This window comes from Myotis daubentonii, chromosome 16 (genome assembly GCF_963259705.1).
Source record: "Myotis daubentonii chromosome 16, mMyoDau2.1, whole genome shotgun sequence".
Lineage (NCBI taxonomy): Eukaryota > Metazoa > Chordata > Mammalia > Chiroptera > Vespertilionidae > Myotis > Myotis daubentonii.
The window spans coordinates 35,705,048-35,722,270 of NC_081855.1; the positions used below are offsets into that span (position 1 = coordinate 35,705,048).

The window sequence follows — 17,223 nt, forward strand, 5'->3', positions numbered from 1 at the left end:
TTGCTCCCCACCCCCCACTTTGGAGATGGAAGTCAAATTTTCGGATTCTGCTGTGCAGAGCAGAGAGGTCACTGGGCTCTAATGCATTTACCATTGACTGCCCCTCTTGTAGTGCGTCTATTAGTGAGTAATTTGATTTGTACCTATTCATTTGCAGTCCCTGCAGGAGCCTGGAGCTGGCCCCTCGTATAATTGGTGCTGTCTCTATTTTTACATCATTAGATTAGCCCCGACTCCTGGCCACTTGTTGTCTGCGCTTGTCTGTCCATTTATACAACCTAATGTAACACAAAATTCATTACTGATCACATTACTTTCAACTCTGAAGCCAGCCTTGTGATAAACATTTGGTTAACCCCTTCCTGCCCGCGGGAGGGCTGCGGAGCAAATGCACTTCCACTCGGCAGGAGAATCAATATCTTAATACACCAAAGTGGAATTGCATTTCTAGATTTGTTATTCCTCCTGGAGGAGCAAATGGAAGGGCGCTCGGAGCGAGTGGAGCTGAATAATGAATAGGCCCCGGCACTGGCAGCCAGTCTGCCCAGGAGCACAAAGGCTCCGCCGGCATCCGCCCGCCTGCTCATCGGGCCGGCGGCACCACGGCCATTACCTGGGGCCTGTGCTTCTCTGCCCAACACAGAACGTGGGTTCGAGGGCACAGGCTGGGACCCCAACGTGGGCAACAGAGACCTTCCCCCCTCAAACCGCCTCCCCTTCTCCCCACCCCCCCCACCCCACCCCCCCCCCCACACACACACACACACCATTCTCTTTGCTGGACTTGGCCTAGGATGACTGGACCAGGAACTGGGTTTGTTTCCTTAAAACCTGCTTTACTGGTATGAAGGCACCACACACGTGGGCCTGGCACTGATGCCACCAAAAATCAAATCCACAACTAAGCTAGCGCCTGCCCTTTGGAGCCAAATGCACCAAGAGCTTTCTGTGGAGCGGAGGATCGGCGACGTCAGAGCTGGTGGGCTCACGCCCAGTGCGTGTGCCTGCTCTCCGCCCTGGCTCTGTGGGAGGGAGGCCGTGAGCAGCACGGGGGCTGCCCTGGAGCTGGCCTGGCTTCTTAAAGGGACCCCCGCAGAGCTCTGTTTAGGCTAGAAGATTCTCCCCTACCCCCACCCTGGCCATCCCTCCCCAGCCCCCATTTGTCTCTGGGTAGCATCCACACCCACTCTAAGTCATTAACTCGCAGGACAGTTTGTTTCCAAAGGAAAAATACCCTGACTTATTAAGAAACTCTCATAAAGCCTGTACTACAGTAATTAGAAAAGTAGGCGTAGAGGAAGTAGAATGGAACCCATTACTATGAAAGTCATAAATCCTGGAGTAAAAAGAAGCCGTAAACAAGATACTCAGCCGGGAGTGGGAGCTGGAAAGAGCAGCCCGTCTAGGGGCCGTTCTGTTGAGCGGGGCTCCGGCCGCCTCCTGCCGGGACTGCCCCATGGTCCCTGCTGCCCGGTCCCTGGTTCAGAGCCCAACAGGGGTGGGGGGGGGGGGTGGCTGCAAGGTGAGATGGCAGAGGTTGGGGGGCGGTGCTCGCCCCCCTGACTGTGGGAAGCTGCATTTCTCAGGAGGGGCTGCAGAGACTCCAGAATTAGAACCACGTGCTTCCTATTGTGAGGAAGACAACAGGGCATCTTGGCAGGGTGCACGCGGTGCCTCTATCCAGGCAGTGGGAGGAGGACACTGGGGTGTCACCAAGGGAGCCCGTGCAGCCGCTGTCTCCAGTGCACGAACTTGCTCCGTGCTGAGCCTGCAGTGGTGGCCTCAGCTGTCAATCCTCTCAGGTGGGTCAGTGGGACAGTGGGACTGCGTCTCCCCTGGGCCCCAGCCATCAGCTCTAGAAAACAGAGCAGAGTGCGGCCGTGGCCTTTGCCGAGGAGGACAGACGGGTGACAGGGAGGCTGGTGGAATGAGAGGCTTTGATTTCTTAACCTTGATGGAAAGTGGGGGAAGCCACATCTTACCAAACTCTTCCGCTGCGTCGCAGAGAATGTAATTACGTGCGGACATTCGAATGAGAACCAGATGTGCGCTGGCCCGTGGGGCGCAGCGTCTCCTGCGGTCTGCAGGCCCCTGTGCCTGTCTCGCAGCCTCGCAGCCCTCAGGCAGCTCGGCAAGACCCACCTGGGAGCTGGGTGGGGTCGTCGGAGCTTCGAGGCTGGACTTGGGAAATGGGAGGGGCAGGGCCAGCTGCCAGACACCTGGTTCCACGGGACAGTTTCCAAGCCCTGTCTCTTCTTAGCCATGCTGAGTGGGCATGTTGGTGGGGCCTCGCCGGCACCCACCCCGCCCACATGCAGACACACACAGAGGTCATGCCGCAGCACCTGGCCGGGCGTTTCCTCTCACCAAACACAGGGCCAGGCTGCCCAGCCTTGCATCTGCCTCCGAGGGGCGTGTGGTGCCAAGGAAGGGGCGCGTGGAGCTGGGAAGGGCATTCAGGCCTCCTGGGTGGGGAGCACTCCCCTGGGGGCCTCAGCTGCCGACACACCAGAGGTGGCAAAGCTCACCTTGTAACCGGGACGCCCCGACCACCAGAGTGGTCTCTACACGTGTGCCCTGCGTGCTCTGCTTCCTAAAGCCCCTTCACATCTTCTCCCCAGAGCCCCACACACCCGACGAGGCTGCCAGGCTGCCCCCGCCCCCTCCCGCCTGACCAATGAGGAAGCAGATGAGAAGTGACGTGACAGGCCCAGGTCATTCAGCACCGCTGTCTGTGCCCAATGGGGGCTCCAGTGAATCCCCTGCCTCCCGCCAAGGCCCTTCCCCTTCTGGCTGCTCCTGCATCCATCTCAGCGGTTCTCAACCTGTGGGTCACGACCCCTTTGGCGGTCAAACGACCCTTTCACAGGGGTCGCCTAAGACCATCCTGCAAATCAGATATTTACATTACGATTCATAACAGTAGCAACATTACAATGATGAAGTAGCAACGAAAATAATTTTATGGTTGGGACACAACATGAGGAACTGTATTGAAAGGGCCAGAAGGTTGAGAACCACTGATCTGTCTGATCTTAAGCATGGCTTCAGCCAGACTTATCAACTGCCTCAAACCCAGGGAAACGCCAGCCAGGCCTGTGCAGCCTCTGCTCTCCCGCACGTAATGTGCTGTGACAGGGCGCACTCTGTCTTGGTCAGGACACGGAGTCATCCTGAGAGAGGGGCCCCGAGAGGTCACTGCACAGGCTGCTGGTCCCGGCTGTCCGGTGGGTGATCCTGTCCCTTCTCCTCTGAAGCCAGGACTGGGAGGACCTGAGTCACGTGGGTCTCCTGGGAGTGGGGATGGCAGCATTTCTGTGCGAGTCTTTCCCTGCTGGGGACTGGTGTCACTTCGTAGCTGTTGTAGGAGGGACCTGGGAAACGCCTTCAGCTCCTAACGAGGCCAGTATCCCCTCCCACTGATGCCCTACCTGTGGGCACTGCCTGTCAGTTGGTCAAAGGCTATGCAGGAATTGAGCTGGACTGTGAGTTGCTCTGCTCCTACCCCCAACACACACACAGCCAGGTCCAGTGGAAGACAGGTGGGGGCCAGGGCAGGCCATGTGGTCTTGGCTTCATTCTGTGACGTTCTGGGTCTCCGTGCCTGTGGGGGTCAGGAACAAGAGCTGGGCAAGGAGGAAAGAAAGCATGTTTGTGGGAGCCCTGTGGGCCGAAAGAGGCTCCGGCCGGCAGGAAGGGGCGTGCCCGCGGCACTGAGGCCAGGCTGCGTGCGGGGAGAAGCGGGTGGCGTCGGCCGGCCTGGGCTCTGGGCTCAGACAGAGGTGTTAAGCCCAGAGATAACCAGGCCAGAGTGGCCCTGCTTCTCATCTACTCCCAGGTCCCACCAGCCCCACAGGGGATCCCTGTTATCTGAATGTGGAGGAGCCTCTTCATCCTCAGCCCCTCAGCTGCGGGAAGCTGCCCTCCTGCGTCCCCCAAGCCTGCCGGAGAAGCGGGCGGGAGCCCTGCTGCAGGGACAGGAGGTCCTTGGAGGACCAGCCCCCATCCTCTGAGCCCTCCGTGCAGCTGGAGGTGACCCTGCAGGGGGAGCGTGGAGAAGGGTGGGGTGGGGGTGTCTGAGAGAAGAGCAAGGCCTCCCCGCAGGCTGCCTCCTTTAACTGCTGCCCTTTTAACCTCCTGAAAAGGGCCCTGGGGCTGAGGTTGGCTCCCACCCAGAGTGTGGTCTGACAGGGCTGTCAGCGTTTCTAGAAGCATTCTCAGCCAACTCCTTCTGTCTCCCTGCACCCACCTCTGCCTCCCTCAGCCACACTGAGGAGGGAGTGGCAGTCCCCAGGCCAGGACTGTGTCCACCTCCTAGTTGGCCCCTGGGCCATCTTTCCGGGGTCGGCCCCAGGAAGCTGCCTGTTTTGCTGAGCCCGGCAGGATGCATTCCAGCCCAGCCGCCATGGCTTTTCTCCGCAGCCCCCGTTTGCACAGCGGGTCCCAGGCCCTGTTGGCAGGCCCCTTGCAGACCAGTCCTTGCTTGGGGCAGACCCCATCTGGATCCATTTGCTGATCCTGCAGCAGTCCTGTGATCCCCTGGTCTCCTTTCCATAGAGCCCAGCCAGGGAAGATGCTGAAAATCCCTAACCTCCCCGCCCTCACCCCACCCCACTCCCTGGCCAAGAAGCCTCACAGCAGAAGGGGATTGGAACTGTTTCTGTGTGCAAACCTTCCCTGAGCCAGACACTGGGCAACATGGAGCAGTTCAGCTGGCTGCTCTGGGCCCCGGGGACACCCGCTCCCCTGGGGTACCACTGAGCCCGGCCCAAGCCAGGGGTTTAACCACAGACTCTGCCGACGACGGGGGAAGACTAGGGGGTGGACGCAGGAGGGAAAAATCGATGCACGTCAACAGGGTTGGAAATTTATTTTCCAGCTTGGAACAGGGTGTTTACAAAAAGGCAAGGAGGGAAACAGAAAGCTATAAACACATATCTGCCATCTTCCTCCGCGGGCCATTTCTTGATTAAAAGGAATCTTTCGCAAGGTCCAGTGGAGGGCAGGCTGGTGGGGGGCTGGATGGCAGAGACACCTGCTGGGGAGGAAGGGGGAGCGGGACCCTGGGGTCCCCTGGGTCACCGCAATCACTGGTACAATTGCAACAGGCGCAGAACTCACGTTTGCTGGCTGGAAGCTGTGCTTTGGGGTGCGGTCTGCGTGCGTTATTTCACTTGCGTCTTACCGCCGCTCGAGAAAACAGACCTGCGTGTCCTCGCGTGCGGGAAACTGAGGCACAGAGATGTGGAGGGACCTGCTGCAGGTCTCCCTGGTGGCAGGGGCTGAGCTTGTGCTTTTATCCCCTTTGCTAAACTGCCTCCCTAACCCGGGCCGCCCCCACCCACCCCCCTTCTCAGGCCTCTGGCGAGGCGGCATTCTCCCTTCGCGCTGCCGAAAGTGGGCAGGCTGTGGGTGCAGGGTAAGGCTGGCCCAACGTCTAACCCGACTCCCGCCAGGCCACTTGGGTGGTTAGCTGGGGACTGGGGGGTGTGGCTGCCGCCAGGGCCCAATAAAAGTGCTCTGCTAATCCCGTTAATGAGCAACACGGGGAGGCTCTAATGCACAGAGCAGGCTGGCTGGGGCCGCGGAGCACACCAGAGGGAAGCGCCAGGGCGGCCTGGGCTGAGCCGGGCGTCCCAGGGACCCTCTTCCCGAACACACACACAGCATTGCCCTCACTGACCCCGCCAGGTCCCAGAAACAGGCCTCCACCATGCCCCCGACCACCAGAAGCCAGAGGGGCTGACCTCAGGGTCTCTGGCCATCTGTCCCCACTGCCCTCTGGCCTGGAGGTCAAGCCCAAAGTCCGACTTCACTTCTGAGCCTCCCCTGCGGTGTCCTGCCCACTGGGGCACCCAGCTCTCTGCCAGGCTCAGTAGGCCCTGTGTCCCAGCGTTCCGCCCCCTCCCAGGGAACTGGGGAACCGAGACGTTGGTGCTTATGAGGTGACTGACTCGTGAAGAGGCCTCCATTCAGTCTGTCCCCAGAAGCCCTTGCCTTGCAGGTGGAGGGTGGCCTCGAGGGAGGGCAGGGTCTGTGCCCAGGGGAGAGGACAACCCCAGGGAGAACCTCAAGGGAAGCAGACGGGACCAGCACCCCGGGAGCCGGTTCTGTTGCTCCTGCCTTAGCAAAGGGGCCGCAGTGCCGCTGGGGGTGCAGGGAGGAGTGATGGTGAGGGAGCAGCCCAGCCCAGGAGTGGGGTGACCTTGCGCTCCCACGTCCTCCGCCAGACTGAGAGCTACTCCTCCCGTGGTCGGCCTTGGTGTCTGTGCCCCCGTCACCAGGGCTGCTTCTCCCTAACGAGGTCAGCGCCCTCTCTGACACCTCTGAGCTCTGCCAGGCTCCGCATGTGGGCAGCATGAGGCTCGAGCTTTCTCGTTCCTCTGCTTATTTCCTGAGCACCAAGGCTCCTCCTTGACAGGTGCTCCTTCCACTCTCCCCTATCCCGCGGCTGGCCCCCTGGCCCGTGGCATAGCAGGCCCATTGCCAATAAGAGCCAGCGGGGATGGGAGCCAGTCTGAGTGATGCCGGGGCGGTCGCATCTCCGCCTCGGAGTCTGCGGTTCTCCCATGGGATTGCGCACCCAGAGGTGACTTCCTACTCTTGCTTAGAGTTGCCGTCCGCAAGATGGGGAGACAGCACCCACCCCCCAGGTGCACAGAGCTCCTGGAGGACGTGCGGCCACAGTAAGATGATCTGTCGGCGGCCAGTTGCTCCGAGGCCTGCTGCAGAGCAGCCTCTTTCCGAGCTCGCTCTTTCCACCGCCCAAATCGGCCTGCTTCCACTATGGGGGGGGGGGGGGTGTTCGGGGAGGCTCCCTTAGTTCCCCTCCTGCAGCCCTGGCAGGTTTCTGGTGGGCTTTCTCCACAAGCCCAGTTCAGCTGCAGGACAGCTGCCTGACCTGGGGGTCTTGGGAGTGAGGGAGGCTGGGGGCGAGGGGGGGTGGGGCATGCAGTCGAAGCTGGGCCACCGAGTCAACACGTTGGAAGTCCTCTCTGAAAACCCTGCAGCCTGTCTCCTCTCCCTCTCCTGGCAGCCCACCTGCATGGGGCGCCGTCTGTCCGGCACTGCATGGGCCAGGGCCCTTCCCCACCCCACAGCGGCCCCTCGTGCTCCGTGTGCGGCTCCTCTCCCCCACTCCCACGCTGAAGGGAGTCTTGGCTCTGTCACAACAGTTCCATCCCTGAGACCCCGTCTGATTGGTCCCCAGCCCCCGCCACATGCATGTCACCGTCCTCGGCTGCAGGATTCCGCCGCAGCTTACCCTCCTCCCAGCGTGACACCCACACCTCCGTCCGCACCTCCGAACACCCTCTCTCCTGCTTGCACAGACCCGTGTACTTCTTAATCGTTGTCCATATCTTTCCCCAAAAAGATTCCTCAATGCTTTTCTTTTCACAAGGGAAAAAAAAAGGAAAAAAAAAACAATGCCAACAGCCCAGCGTCCGTGAGCAACCCAACAGTAACAAAGCATGTGTTCGGGATGGAGGAAGGTAAGGCCACGCGTTTCCATTTGCCGCTTGCTGCTAGGGCTGGGCGGCCGGGATGACTCGAGGGGGCGGGGGGAGGGCGTGTGTGCACCCCTCCTCCACTCCCACACGCGCTCACTGCTCTGTGTTGGGGGTTAAAGGCGGCACGTAGGAAAGAGGCCAGGACCGGCCAAACCCACCAGACCCTGGTTCTTTCACCAACAGTTCACGCTGAAAAAGCCCTCTCCCCTTACCACATCACTCATTCACCCCAGAAATGCCTGCTGCACACCAGCTATTTTCTAGGCCCGGTGGTTGGCACAAGGGATACAGAGATAAGGCACAGCACAGGCCCCGGGGGCTCGCCACCTGGATGGGGACACACCTGAGCAGATGTGCGCGGTGCAGCGCGGCCTGGCCAGCTGTGCCAGGGCAGCAGGGCGGGCTCACAGGGCAGTGGACACTGTGCTCAGCTTTGGAGGATGAGCGGGTGGTCTGGGGGCTGAGGGAGCCTGGAGAGCTCTAAGAACTTCTCAAGTTCATTCCTTCATTTCCTCACTTTAGTACCATTAGTGAGGTGAGGTCTGGGGCAGGCCATGGAAAGCCATCTATAGTGCTGCGGAGTTTAGGCCTTATCCTGGGTACCGTTAGGAGTCGAAGGTTTCTAAGCAGAGGAAGAGCAAGATGAGGTTTGTGCTGTAGACAGACTCTGGCGTTGGTGTGCTGGCGGGTTGGAGAGGGGGTCTAGAGGTCAGGAGGTCAAAGGGGAAGGTATCCCGGTGGGAAGTGCAGGCCTCACCAGGCACTGGCAGTGGAGATGGAGAGGAGGGGCGAGGCTGGTCTCCCTGGGACATGGGGTGAGCGAGAAGCCTGCCCACTCCCATCGTGCCCAGGCCTAACTGGTGAAGAGACCACCTGAGCCAGGCAGCTCAGGCTACACCTGGGCTCCAGGAGCACTGCCCCTGCACCGTCACACGGCAGGACGAGGTGCGTCTGCTGGGACTCGAGGGGTGGGGCCCCCGAGGCTGCAGGTGGGGGCGCTGTGGGCCTGTGCCAAGGGGCCATGGGGGGCCGCGCTTGGGCCCGGGCTCCGGCTCCTCAGCAGTGCAGAGGTGTCAGCACTTCGCATCGAGAGCGTGGGGCCTGTCCCCCAGCTCTGGAGAGGGGCCCACCTTCCCTGTCCTTGTGGCCTTTCCTGCTCCTTCATCTGGGGCTTTCTTCCTTGGGCCTGGTGTCCAGACCCTAAGGAAGCCCCTGCTTTTCTTGCTACTGACTGCCGGTGCTCTCTCCTGCCCTCCTGGCCCTGCTGTCAGCGCCCCCTAGTGCCGGGATGGCTGTGCATGAGGGCAGGGGCCTCAGAGATCTCTCACCAGCTCCTCCGCTTGCTTGTGGGAAAGCAGGGGATGGAGTGCGCTTTCTTGGAGTCCAACGCTTCCACATAGAAGCCCCAGGGTCTATTCTCTGCTTTCCCGTCCTCACCCTCTCTTGGCACAATGACCTGTACTCCCCAATTGGGGTGAGACCGAAGAAGGGGCAGGAAGAAGAGAGCCCACAGAGTGACCATGTTTTCCGTCCAGGTCTGGATAGCTCTTACTCATCCCAGGAGTGGGCCCACCAGGGCGGCCAGTGTCTCTTGGCGATCGGGGGCCATCGTCAGGCCCACTGCCTGTACCCACACTCCCCTCCTCCCACGCCCCCGTCTGCCGAGGGTCTGGTGTCCGGCCACACCCTTCCAGATGTGGCTGGTGCAACCTGAAGGCCCCTCACACCTGGGCCCAGGTGCCTGCTCTGAAAGAGGGGCACACAGACTCCCCCACCCCACCCTGCGGCTGCGGCTACTGAGCAGCCTCAGTGCTTTCGGGGCAGCCTGCAGCGAGTGGGGATCAGTGGTTAGTTCCTGGATGGCTGGTAATGGCCAGCCCAGGGGTAAAGGCCATGACCCATTCCTAACCAAAGCCAGCTGTGCTGCATGTGTGTGGCGGCGGGGGGCTGGGAGTGGGCGCAGGCTGGAGATAAAGGTCTCGCGCCAGCCGGGACAAGGGGGACAGTCGAACATACCTTGCTGTTTCAAATGACTGTGTTGCAGTCCTGAGCTCCCGAGGCTCCCTCAGTCCAAGACAGGTGTCCCCTGGAGAAGGAAAGGTCACAGGTCACCACAGCTCTCAGAGTCCAACCAGGGATGTGTGTGACCACATCTCAGAGTCCACTGAGGGACTGAAAGGGGATAGGAACCGGCCACTTTCAAAAAGCCACCCAGCAACTCCTCTTTCCTCGCATTCAGCACCCAAGAAAGTCTGTTCACAGCCCACTACCCTGGTACCGGTCTTGGGTCAAGAGATGGTTGGGCAGTAAGGTGCCCACTGCTGATGAGGTGCAAGATGGCAGCATGACTGTGCCAGGCGGGGCCAGGAAGAGGAGGGGGCGGAGCCACCCTGCCTGCCTCCCAGGTCGACTCTGAGCATGGACATTGGGGGCAGGGAGACTCAGGAGACCTGGGGGCTAAGAAGAAGAAAGAAATCCTTTCTCCACTGGACTAGGTCCCTCTCAAACCAGGCTTTGCCTCCTGCCAAAGACGAACCAGGGCCTGGCCAGCAGGCAGATTGTGTGGGCGAGAATGAATGAGCAAGTGAGTGGCTGAGCCAGGTGGGAGCTCTGGGCAGGGGAGGAGAGGTAGGGACAGACCAGGCGGGGAAGCCGCAGTTCTCCTGTCCTGGCTTCTCCCCTCCTGCCTGACCTGTAGCTCCAGGACAGGAGCCAGTCTTGGAGTCGGGGGAGCATGCAGGCTGTGCATGAGTGTGTGTGCCGGCGTGGGCACACGTCCGCGGTGTGGTCCAGACCAATCGTCAGGGTGGTCATACTTCTGGCCTAAAGGGGTCCCACAAGGGAACAACTGGAACCCACCAGCCAAGGGAGCTGAGCCTCCCTCCTCCGCAGAGCCTCCCTGTGACCCGAGCTGCCACCTGTCCATCTGGGGAGCATGCAGGCATCCCCTGCAGAAGGATGGAAATGGACCCAGCTGGGCGCCTCCCGACAAGCAGCCCAGCCCAGAGTGAGCCCGACCCCATCCCCAGACCGCACTGACCGGGCCTGGCCCTCTCCTTGTCTTGCAGAACTTCAGCGAGAGGGAAGCATCGAGACTCTGAGTAACAGCTCAGGTTCTACCAGCGGCAGCATCCCAAGAAACTTTGATGGCTACCGATCTCCGCTGCCCACCAATGAGAGCCAGCCCCTCAGCCTCTTCCCTACCAGCTTCTCCTAGGTACCAGCTACCTGCTTCCGACTGGCCGGCCCACTCACCTGCTGGAGGAAGGAGAAGCCCCCCTCGGACTCTTCCCTTCAGTCTCTGCTCCTCTTTCACCAACCACCTTCCCCAAGCTTAGTGACAACAGCCCCCCCCCCCCCGAGGCCGATGGAGAAGAGACCCCTATCCAAACCACCTCGTGCCCTCTGACCCCGTCAGCAGGGCTGTGGCCGAAAGAGACTGCAGAAGCGCCGCCCCTCCTGTTTGCACATGATGTCCGGCATTGGATCCGCTTTTGTATTTCCTAGCCTGGCGGAGGGGGGGGGGGGGGGCCTGGGTGGGGAGAGGATGGACGGCCAGGCCAGGCATTTCGACCCTGACCGCCAGCCCCAGCCCGCTCCTGGCTGTGGCTCACACTGCCCAGCTTCCCTTGGTCAATTTCCCTCTGGAATGGGGTGAATGGAGGCCCAGAGTATCAGGGAAGGAGAAAGGAAGGAGAAGCCCTCCTCCTCTTCCCTTTGGCTCACGGGAAGGATTTGTCTTTCTTGTCTATAAGCCCTTTTACACTGGTCCTGAACTGTTCGGTGAAGGAAACGGTGGTTCCTGAGACCCTGTCAAAAGTGCACGTCTTTCCAATAAATCATGCTGCAACTGGTGTCCGCCCGAGCTGCTGGGGGCAGGGTCCTCGCCAAGCGCCAAGCAGAGTCCCGGGCCTGACCCTGTGTCCCTGCTCCCAACACCCCTGGCCTGACATGTGCATCGAGGGAATAGGGAGGAGAATGTGTGCCTTAGAATTTGGGTGGGTCCTGACTTAAATCCATTCTCCAACCTTCCTTCCTGGTAGCAGAGCCAGTGAGTTCTGGGGCCATCACAGGCCTGACACTCCCTGTCTGTGGTAGGAGCAGGGGAGCAAAAAGGGGTGCTGAGCAGAAAGGATAATACTAGCCCTAGTCCCCACTTCTCTAGACCCCAGAGAGGCCTGGGAGGATCGAAGGAAACCTAATGAGCAGGTGTGGTTTGGGGTGAAGTTTAACGCAATAGCCACAAGCAGGCCTTCCCATCCAACTCCTGGAGCCCCTGCCCCCTTCACAGGCACCCTCTCCAACCCTAGCACCCAAGAAGAGATCAGTTGGGCATGTTAGGAGAAGGAGGACCTGAATCACACTAGGTTCTGGAAGCTGAGTACTTGGCCCTACATAGGGTGGCTGGAGCCAGTCCCTTCTGCCTGGGAACCTGCAGGGTGAGAAATCACATGGCAGAGGAAGCATACGGGCAGGTCAGGGGCTTGGGCACAGCCAGCGGGGGCTGCCGAAGGGGCAGCAGCTTTTCCCCATTTTGAGACATTGATGTGTTGGGCACAGCCTCCACCCAGAGCCAGAACAGTGTTTCAGTTAAAAGGGTGAGGGGGGGGGGGGGCTGCCATGAGGCTACCTGTGTATTCTATCCCTGGGCGGGAGGGGGAGGGGGGAGTCCGGAGCTCTAGGAAGGGTGAGCCCCTGAGGGCCCACCCTATGGATGGGGCCAAGATGGAGAGCCAGGAGCGCTCTCCAACCCTGCAGGGAACTTGGAGTCAGGAGTCCTCCCTGGCTCAGCCCTTTCCCTCCACGGGGTGCAAAACAGCTGTGGCCTCCTCCAGTCAGGGAAAGTGGTGGGTGTAGGGCTGGACTTGCCGGCTGAGCTTGCAGGACAATCTGGTTATTCATCTGCTCACAGCCAGGGCAACTCTTTGAGTATGTGGGGGGAGGGGGAGGATAAGAGAGGCCAGATAAGCTGGCCCCATGGCGGCTGCCACTGGAGCTCGGGTTATCAGAGAGGCCTTGGGCCTGGCCCCTGACTAATTGGGGAGGTTATGGACCCTGCCACAGCCTGTAATCAGCTGGAAGTGAGAGCTGGGCTCCAGGGTGGGGGACCTTACTGCCCACTGGCCATGGAACAGCAGCCTCCTCGTCTCTGGAGAGAACACCTAAGGCAATCTCTGCCTCAGCCCCAGCAGACCTCCAGGTGGCATTACCTAGGAGGCAATCAGAACATGCATCTAATTGTGGCCTGACCCCGTGACCTTGAGGAAGCCACGTGACCTCCCTGATTCTCACAGCACTACCTGCTCAACGGACAAATTCCTATGGACGTTCTCTCAGTGTGATGGAGGAAAAAATACCTTCCTGGCCTTTGAGGAGGCTGGTGGGAAAGGGGGGGCGGCAGCTCAAGGAGAGAGGGCACTGTCTGGGATTGACCTGAGAAAGAGCCAGGGGTTCCGAGGCAACGTGGGGTGCACACGCGCGATCTGTCAAACACGACTGCCAGCTCCCCAGGAAGCAAGTGGAGGCAGGCAGGCAGCTGCCTTCTGGGACTGGAAATGGCTTCTCGGTGCCGACTTCTCTGATTGTCACAGCTCAGAGACTCTAACTAGAAGGTACCTACAAGAGCACTATTTGGTCCTCATTTTGCAAAGAAGCCTAGGCCCCAGAGAAGGCCAGGGCCTGCCCAAGGTCACCAAGTCACACAGCTAACCTGCTGGTGCCTATCTGCCTCTTGCTGCCTCACATGAGGGCCCCACTCTGAGCTGACCTGTGCCCCCACAAGATCCAAGACTCTGAGTCTAATCACCCCCAGCCCCTAGCCCCAAGAGAAGAGCTTCCAGCTCCTCCGCCCAGGATATGTTTATTGATTTTGGAGAGAGGAGAGAAACATCAGTTGCCTCCTGTACAAGCCTCCTCCCTCTGCTCGGCAAAACCTAAACCAACCTTTCGGTGTGCAGGAGGGTACTCCAACCAACCGAGCCACCCGGGCAGGGGGGCCCCTGACTGACTTTGAAGCTGCTCTTTGTCCCTGTGTGATAGGGAAGGCAGCCTCCTTCCTGCCGGTTTAGAGCTGGAAACTCCAGGGCAAAGGGGAGAGCCTTCTTGTATGTCTGGTCTTTAAAGCAAGAACCCAGCCTGAGGGTGGCGCCCTGGAGTCTCAGGACTGCCTTCCTGTATGAGCAGGAGTAGCTACCGGGACAGCAGTGATACCAGCACCTAGGAAGTGAATTCCAGCCTAGCTTGTCGTTGCTGTTAATCCTCACTTGAGGGTATTTCCATTGATTTTTTAGAGGGAGTGGAAGGGAAGGGGAGAGACAGAGAACCGCATGGATTGGCTGCCTCCCGTAGGGCCCCACCACCACCACCACCACCACCAGGGCCTGGGATTGAGCCTGCAATCTAGGTAGGTGCCCTGGAAGGGAATCAAACGCAGGACCCTTCAGTCCGGGGGCTCTATGCACCGAGCCAAACTAGCCGGGGCCAACCTCACTCTCCTTTAAGCTCCCAGGGTCTCCCACTGGTGGCTGTGTGGCCTCAGGTAAATCACTGCTCCGCTGGGCTTCGGGTTTTCATCTGTGAAGGAGGGGGAGGGGGCGCATGCCCTGCTGATAGGAGCAACGAGGCCAAAGCAGGCAAAGAGGAAACTGTAGGTCAAAAAGGCTAAAGGGTGTTTCGAGGCCCCGAGGCCAATGGGAGGGACAGGCCAGGTAGCTCTTCAGCGGGAGCGGGAGGGCGGATGCGGCGCAGTGGCAGCCAACATTGCGGTACGCTGCCCAGGGAATCCAGGCCCCCAGCTCCCAGCAAAAGCATTTCCAAAAGCGAATCAAGAGCCTGGTGAGGAGCTCGCAGCGCAGACCAGCCCGCCCTCTCTCCGGGCAGGTGGGCTGGTCCTAGGGTCCTCCCTGCGCTGCGCCCCCTTTCTCCAGCCACGAAGCAGCGTGGCCTGCTCACGCTGCCGCGGTCCGGGACACCCGGACCCGACACCCGGACACGTGACCTCACGCCCATGCACGTGCAGCTTCACAGAGGTGCACCTCACTGTTGCCGACTCCCGACATCTGGGACCCACGGGCCTCAACCCCAGAGCAGCGAATGGTCTGGAGCTCCCAGGGGTAGGGGATCCCCAACACTCTGAGGCTTCAGATCCCCAAAGTGCCGCGGGGACATGTCCTCGGTGGCCAGCTCAGGTGCAGAGCGACACCCCTCGAGGGCCAGGTCTGTCCTGTCCTGGGCCGGGCAGGGCCTCGCCTTCACCTCTGCCTGGACGATCGGGTCCTGGCACACGCAGGCCGTGGCTGCCCACGCACTAACCCGGGAAGAGGTCGCGCCTCCTGCTCCCCCCCCCCCCCTCGCGCATCCCAGGCACTTGGCCCAACCCTGCACCGGGTAATTGGGTCGGGAGGGAGGCGACGGGCGGGCGGCGACTCCAGGGAGACTACGCGCCTGTCAGCTGCAATTTGTCTAAGTGGACGGGACAGGCCGGGCCGCTGCGGGCCGGGGTCAAGGAGGCCTCGGGCCCCCACCCCAGCCAGACCCGGGGCCGCGGGGGAGCCAGGCCGGGTGCTAAACCGGGCTGGCTGGCGCCAAGGCTCGGGGAGGCGCGGATACAGCCTCGAAACCGGGGATGGGAAGCAACTCTGTGTGTCCGCCCACAGCCAAACACTCACAACCCGCTGAGACCCAGACAGCACTCCACTGTGCTGACACGCAGGGGCCACCCCCACCACCCAAGCCTGGCCCGGGCACAATCCTACACGACTGCGCACTCACACCAGCCCCGAAGCCGGTCCCCGCTCCTCCCCACCAGACACCCCCAAGCCATCCAGGCAGGGCTCGCAGATCCACGCCCAGTCGCACAGATTAAGACACAGGCGGCGACTGGGTCCTTAGGGCAGGTCCTAGCAGTGGCCCTTGACCTCACAGACGGTGAAGGGGCCCAGGACTGGCGGGAAGCCCAGCCGGGCTCGGACCGCGGCACCAGCCTGCCCAGGAGCGCAGGGCGCACGGAGCGCGCGCAGGGACCCAGGCCGGGAGCCCGCGCCCGCCCGACGCCGGCCCGGAGGACTTAGGGGAGGGAGGGGCTGCTGAGCGCGCGTCCCCCGCCCGTCTGTGGGGCCCGGCCGATGCGAAGTGACAGGGGCCGGAGCTTTGTTGTGGAGCCTGGGCCGCCTGGCGCCAGCCGCCCCCGCCCGTGCCCTCCCCCTCCAGCCCTGGGCGGCTCGCAAGGCGCCCCCCGGGGCCTCTTAAAGAGACACGCACTCTCAGCCCTGGGGACCCCCCCAGAGGCTCCAGTTCCCGGGGCCGAGAAGAGGGGTAGACCCAGGTGAGGGAGGGGCCGAGCGGGCGGGGGCGCCGCAAAGCGCTGCACGCATGGGGCCGCCTGAGCCTCCCCAGCGCGGCTTTTCGAGGCGCCAAGGACAGTCCTAGCTGGAGAGTTTGGCGAGGGGAGGAGGGTGTAGATTCAGACTCTTGAGAGTGGCTGTAGCAAAACGTCCGGTTCGTTGCGGGAGGGTGGGACAGGACAGGACAGACTGCGGAGCCAGGGCCCAGATAAAGCCTGCGGCCGCCGGAGGACTAATCCGTGGTCCAGTTCCTGTGGCCAGGTGGGGGCCTGGTCCCCAAATGCAGCCGCTGCATTCTCGCCGCCGGGTCTCTTGAGCAAATAATCCAGGCCAAACTCTCTGGGCCTTGAACCCCGGACAAGCTACGGACCTTCCCCAGGAAAATACCCACATTGCACACCGCTAGGTGTACACACATTCTTACAAGTACGAACGTACTTGCACATACACGACTTTGCAAATGGATTCACGGGTTTCCAGGCCCGTCCCTGGGTTCCCAGCCAAGCTCCGCTGCCTTGGCTACTATCTGTCACCTCGCGGATGGCGAAAACCTGTGCACACACTTCCCCTCCCGAGGGGCCACATCCTGCCCAAGATGGACCCGGCAGGGCTTTCCCTGTTCAAAGCTGCAACGGATCCTGCCCCGGCTGCGTAGACTGCACAGCGCGGAGTCGAAGATTCGTTCTGGACAGAAAAGAGGATCTAAGTGAGGGGTGTGGGAGCGGCGCCCCTTTGAATGCTGGGTAGGGGAGTTCCGGGAGCACCAGGGCCGGCTGGGAAAACAGAAAAACGGTCGCGGAGGTCCAACAGCTCTGGCGGTCCTGAACCCAAATGCTAGGGGCGAGCGGGCTTTCCATCCCAGATCCAAGTGCGCAGCAGCCAGCCAGGTGCACTGAGATTGGGTGTGCGGCGCAGATGACGGGCCAGGCTGCCTGGACACTGCTGGGTGTGGGCTGTACGCGCCCACCATGCGGGCACTGGGCCTGTGCCCGCCGCACTCACCCGCACTTGCATTGGTTGTGCGGGCAGGTGTCCGTCTCGTCCTTACCGGGAATCAGTCTGAGTGCCGGCGCCCAGGCGTGATTCCAGGCAGGTGTGTGGCCGCTTCACTCTCTAGCAGCGCGCCTCAAGGTGCTGCTCCCGCTGCGCACAGAGGGCACCATCACACAGGGCGTAACACACTCACACACACACACACACACACACACACACACACACACACACACACGCATCGCGGGGTGGGGGAACACGGAGGCTGCCGGAAAACCGGACTGTTGGCGCGCACCTGTGGTTGAACACGTGCGTTCCGCCACCCGGAGGGGAGTGATCAACCACAGGTGCGCGCCAACATTCGGACCCCACTGCTCCGC

At 61.2% G+C, this 17,223-nt stretch overlaps 1 protein-coding gene across 7 annotated transcripts in view; it reads left to right on the plus strand.

Annotated features, from left to right (window-relative positions):
- The window catches only part of BCAS3 (BCAS3 microtubule associated cell migration factor), a 480,998-nt gene extending 469,631 nt beyond the window's left edge, over window positions 1-11,367 (plus strand). For 4 of the 7 annotated variants that reach the window (XM_059669761.1, XM_059669764.1, XM_059669763.1 and 1 more), the window contains one exon: window positions 10,580-11,367. In XM_059669761.1, coding sequence (XP_059525744.1) covers window positions 10,580-10,728 — 149 coding nt within the window. In that variant the 3' untranslated portion in view covers window positions 10,729-11,367. Of the gene's footprint in view, window positions 1-7,402; window positions 7,494-10,579 lie in introns of all 7 variants that reach the window. The other 3 variants (XM_059669762.1, XM_059669765.1, XM_059669767.1) reach the window with 1 other exon arrangement.
- The last annotated feature ends 5,856 nt before the right edge of the window (window positions 11,368-17,223 follow it).